General features: G+C 47.7%; 1 protein-coding gene across 1 annotated transcript; it reads left to right on the forward strand.

Moving 5' to 3' along the window:
* Positions 1–3,104: 3,104 nt before the first annotated feature.
* Positions 3,105–3,827, forward strand: LOC113408719 (olfactory receptor 5A1-like; the record flags this gene model as incomplete). The annotated part of the gene is made up of 1 exon (XM_026662103.1): positions 3,105–3,827. A coding segment is annotated over one exon (723 nt), but the record flags the coding sequence as incomplete, so codon positions are not given.
* Between the last annotated feature and the right edge of the window lie 1,623 nt (positions 3,828–5,450).

The raw sequence follows: 5,450 nt of genomic DNA on the forward strand, positions 1-5,450 counted from the left end.
TGCTCCCGAGCCCAGGCAGCCCAGCAGACACAGTGGAGGGAGAACTTGTCACAAATGCACCGAGCAGTCATGGAACGGGAGGAGAGGTGGCGTCAGGAGGACCAACAGGCTACTGAAAAGCTGCTTGGACTAATGAGGGAGCAAACGGACACGCTCCGGCGCCTTGTGGATGTTCTGCAAGACCGGAGGCAGGAGGACAGAGCCCCGCTGCAGTCTATCTGTAACCGCCCTCACCCGCCACCAAGTCCCACACCACCCTCACCCAAAGTCCAAAGAAGGAGGGGCGGCAAGGGCCGTTAAAACTTTCTGTCAACCCCTGCAGACTGCTCTAGCACTAGAAGGCTGACATTCCCCAAAATTTCATGAGTCCTTTCCTACCCACCTCACACAAGCCCCCGTCAAAGTTTCACCACCCACGTTTCATGTCTGGTTCGCAATAAATTGTTTGTTTCTGTTCATTACTGTTTCAGTCAGGTTCTTTTGAGGGAGAATCTGTCTGGAGGGGGGCAAGGGGCTTGGTAATTGGACAGGACAGTGACCTTTAGCAGGGTACAGAGGCGGTGTCAGGTCCAGCATCAGGACACATACACAGTGCAGTCACTAGTTACCCTGGTCAGTCTTGGAGGTGTTTTTATTGTTCTGGGGGGGGGGGGGTTGCTCTGTGACTTTGTGGCGGGGGAGGGCAGTTACAGATCTTATGCAGCGGTCCTTATCCTGGCTCACAGATCCACGCAGCAGGGGATATGTAACCCTACCCCCCCTGCCAGAAAGTCACATAGCCGACACATACACGCAGTCCCCCCCAGGAGTGCTGGCAGGCTCCATTGAAATAACCAGTGCACCAGTGCGGAGCCTGTCATTCCGGGAGTTTAGAAGCATCATTTGCATCAGAACACTAAACCCGCTCCCCGCCACAGTCTGCGTCCCCGGTTTAAAATATTCCCGCGAAAAAAGCAATACAGACAACGGTGTTAATTAACAAAATAGAAATGATTTTATTTTTTGGGAAGGGGAAGGGGGTGAAGGGGGTATGTAACTGGAGAGGATAGCGGTCCTTATCCTGGATCACAGAGACACGCAGCAGGGGGTCTGTAACCATCCTCCCCCTGCCACAAAGTCACATAACCCCCACACACAGAGTCTCGAACAGGAAGGGTGGCAGGCTCCGTTGAAACAACCAGTCCACCAGTGCGGAGCCTGTCATTCCTCGAGTTTAGAAGCGTCCTTTGCATCACTACACTACACCCGCTCCCCACCACAGTCTGCGTCCCAGTTTCAACACTTTACCGCGAAAACAGTAATAAAGACAACTGTGTTCATTAACAAATTGCCAGTGATTTTATTTTTAAATGTGTTTTGGAAGGGGGGGAACGGGGTGAACGGGGTATGTAACTGGAGAGGATAGTGAACATTCACTGGGTAAAGAAACGGGGGCAGGTTCAGCTTTTCTGTCCACAAACTGAAAAGTCTCTGGTTGCCCTGCTCACTCAGGAACCTAGCTTTCAAAGCTTCCCGGATGCACAGGGCGTCCCGCTGGGATCTTCTAATCGCCCGGCTGTCTGGCTGGGCGTAATCAGCAGCCAGGCTATTAGCCTCAACCTCCCACCCCGCCATAAAGGTCTCCCCCTTGCTCTCACACAGATTGTGGAGCACACAGCAAGCTGCAATAACGATGGGGATATTGGTTTCACTGAGATCACAGCGAGTGAGTAAGCTTCTCCATCTCCCTTTGAGACGGCCAAAAGCACACTCCACCACCATTCTGCACTTGCTCAGCCGGTAGTTGAACAGTTCTTTTTCTGTGTCCAGGGCGCCAGTATAGGGCTTCATGAGCCAGGGCATTAGCGGGTAGGCTGGGTCCCCGAGGATGACTGTAGGCATCTCCACATCCCCAAGAGTTATTTTGTGGTCTGGGAAGTAAATACCTTCCTGCAGCCGTCTAAACAGACCAGAGTTCCTGAACACGTGAGCGTCATGAACCTTGCCCGGCCATCCGACGTAGATGTTTGTAAACCGTCCCCGATGGTCCACCAGTGCTTGCAGCACCATTGAAAAGTAGCCCTTTCTATTGATGTACTGGCTGGCCTGGTAGTCCGGTCCCAGGATAGGGATGTGAGTCCCATCGATAGCCCCACCGCAGTTTGGGAATCCCATTGTGGCAAAGCCATCTATGATGACCTGCGCGTTTCCCAGGGTCACTACCTTTGACAGCAGTACCTTCACGATTGCGTTGGCTACTTGCATGACAACAACCCCCACGGTAGATTTGCCCACACCAAAGTGGTTCGCGACTGACCGGTAGCTGTCCGGCGTTGCAAGCTTCCAGAGGGCTATGGCCACTCGCTTCTGGACAGTCAGGGCTGCTCGCATGCGGGTGTCCTTGCGCTTCAGGGCAGGGGACAGCAACTCACAAAGTTCGAGGAAAGTCCCCTTCCGCATGCGAAAGTTTCGCAGCCACTGGGATTCATCCCAGACCTGAAGCACTATACGGTCCCACCAGTCCATGCTTTGTTTCCCGGGCCCAGAATCGCCGTTCCACGATATCCACATGACCCATTGCCACCATGATGTCCTGGGCGCTGGGGCTCGTGGTTTCTGACAGCTCTGTGCTACTCTCTGACTTCAGGCCATCACGGCGGTGTCGTAGCCTCCTCGCCTGATTACTCTTCATCTGCCTCAGGGAAAGGTGTATGATAAGCTGTGAGGTGTTGAGAACGGCCAGAAGTGCAGCGATGGTCGCGGCGTGATCCATGATCGCAGTGCTGTGGCGTCCGCGCTCTCACTGACCAGAAAAGTGCGCGAACTGATTTCCCGCCGGCGCTTTCATGGAGGGAGGGAGGGCGTTTGTGACGGACGGATGACGACACATTTTTTTTACCCAGAAGGCATTGGCGGCTCGACCCAGAATTCCGATGGGCAGCGGGGACTGCGGGAACTGTGGGATAGCTGCCCACAGTGCACCGCTTCCAATGTCGACGCTTTCCCCGTTAGTGTGGACTCACAAAGTCGAATTACTGTCCTTAGTGTGGACACACACGTTCGACTTTGCAATATCGATTACACATATTCGATTTAAGTAAAATCGAACTACCCTCGTAGTGTAGACATACCCTAAGATGCTGACGAACTTCTTAGCAGAGCACAAAACTATTTCTGTCAGTGGCTGCATTGCCCAGATGTTCTTTATCATCATCCTCTCAGCTGGTACTGAAATTTTCATTCTCTCAGCCATGGGATATGACCTCTGTGCTGACATCTGTGACCCATTTCATTACATGGAGACAATGAACAAAGGGATCTGTGTTCAGCTAGTGACTGATGCATGGACAATCGGCTTCTTAGATGCCATGATTAATGCTGTTTTTGCCCTCAAGTTGCATTTCTGTGGGCCCAATCAAATCAGCCATTTCAGCTGTGAGCTCCCTCCTCTATTGAAAATGTCCTGCACCACCACCTTCACTAATCAAATGGTGCTGCTTACATTTGTGGTAATACTTGGATCAAGCTGCTTCTTCCTAACCCTGATCTCATACAGTCACATCATCTCCACCATCCTGAGGATACGCTCTGCGGAGGGCAGGCATAAAACCTTCTCCACCTGCAGCTCCCACCTGATTGTGGTTGGTGTATTCTACCTGACAGCTTCTTTCAGGTACACAAAACCCAGCCCAGTCTCCTCCGTGGCTCTGGATAAAATGTTCTCTGTCCAGTACAGCATCTTGACCACCATGTTAAACCCCATCATCTACAGCTTGAAAAACAGAGAGGTGAAAAGAGCTGTAGGGAAAATGTTGGGGAAATACAAGTTTCTCAAGTACTATTGGTGATTTTATGTTTTAAGCAGAGACTATAGAATTGTAGATAGCTAGTGTTTTGGGGATTCTGGGCTCAGGTCTCAGGCTTACACTTTGGGACAAATCCTTTGTTGGTCTAAATCAGTGTGGCTCCTTTAACTTCAGTAGGTCACATCCCCAGTGGTACAAGAGTCACTGGATCTAGGGGGAACTGGATTCTTGTTCTCCTGCATCCAGAGTGAATACTAGAAGCACCAGGCTGAAGAGTCATTCACATATTCCTCTCTCTTTCTCTATTTAATCTGGCCCACTGTCTTCAATGGAACCATAGCCAATTTCGAAAAAGATGGGGATCTGGTCAATTTTCTAAAAATAATCTCTTTGTCTATTAATTGCATTTGTCAGACTAATTTGTTGAGAACCCTATTTTATATTGGTATTATCTTTATGAATTCATCCATAATAAAATCGCTAGAGTTTTTAATAATATTGATTAAAAATAGTGGAGTCAATGGCTCATTTCACAAAGGGGGACTGAGGCATGGGCAGGAGTCACTGAGACTCACATCAGGATATCCCATATCCCAGTGGTTAGGGCACCCACATGGGAGGTGGCAGATCCAGGTTTATATCCTTTCCTATTCAATTTGTGATCTACTATAACACCCAGATACTTTTCAACAGTAATACTGCTTAGTTATTACCTATTTTATACCTGTGCATTTCATTTTCTTTCCTCAGTATAGTTCTTTGCATTTTCCTTTATTCAATTTCATTGTGTTGATATCAGACCAATTGTCTAATTTGCCATGGTTGTTTTGAATTCTAATCCTGTCCTCCAAAGTGCTTGCAATCAGCTTGATGTTATCTACAAATTTTATAATACTCTGGACTCCATTATCTAAGTCATTAATTAAAATATCAAGTACTACCAGACCCAGGACTGAGCCCTGCAGGACTCCAGTGATACACCCTTCCAGTTTTGTAGTGAACCATTGATAACTACACTTTGAGTATGGTCTTTCAACCAGTTGTGCACCCACTTTACAGTAATTTCATCTAAACCACATTTTCCTAGTTTGCTTATGAGCATGTCATGTGGGACTGTATCAAAAGCCTCACTAAAATCAACATATATAATATTTACTGCTTCCTCCCATCCACTAGGCCAGTAACCCTGTCAAAGAAGGAAATTAGGTTGGTTTATCATTATTTGTTCTTGACAAATCCATGCTGGCTATTTCTTATAACCCTATTATCCTCTAGGTGCTTATAAATTGTGTAATAATTTTTTGTTCCAATAATCAAATAATTTGTTGTTCCAGGTATCAAAGTTAGGCTGACTGGCCTATAATTCTTCAAGTCCTCTCCCCCTCTCCCCCATTTTTAAAGCTATATACTATTTTTGCCCTTCTCCAGTCCTCGGGGATCTCAGTCATGATCAGTAAGTTCTCGAAGATATTGCTAATGGTTCCAAGGTTGCTTCAGATAGTTCCTTAAGTACGATAGGATGGATTTCCTCAGGCCCTACTGACCCGAGTAAATTTACCTTATCTAAATATTGTTTATTCTGTTCTTTCCCTATTATCAATTGTGTTCCTTCCCCCTTGTTGTTAATATTGTGTAGAGTATAACCTTTTTAGTGAATATTGAAAC

This window comes from Terrapene carolina, unplaced genomic scaffold (assembly GCF_002925995.2).
Source record: "Terrapene carolina triunguis isolate 2854851 unplaced genomic scaffold, T_m_triunguis-2.0 Scaffold22738, whole genome shotgun sequence".
Taxonomy (NCBI): domain Eukaryota; kingdom Metazoa; phylum Chordata; order Testudines; family Emydidae; genus Terrapene; species Terrapene triunguis.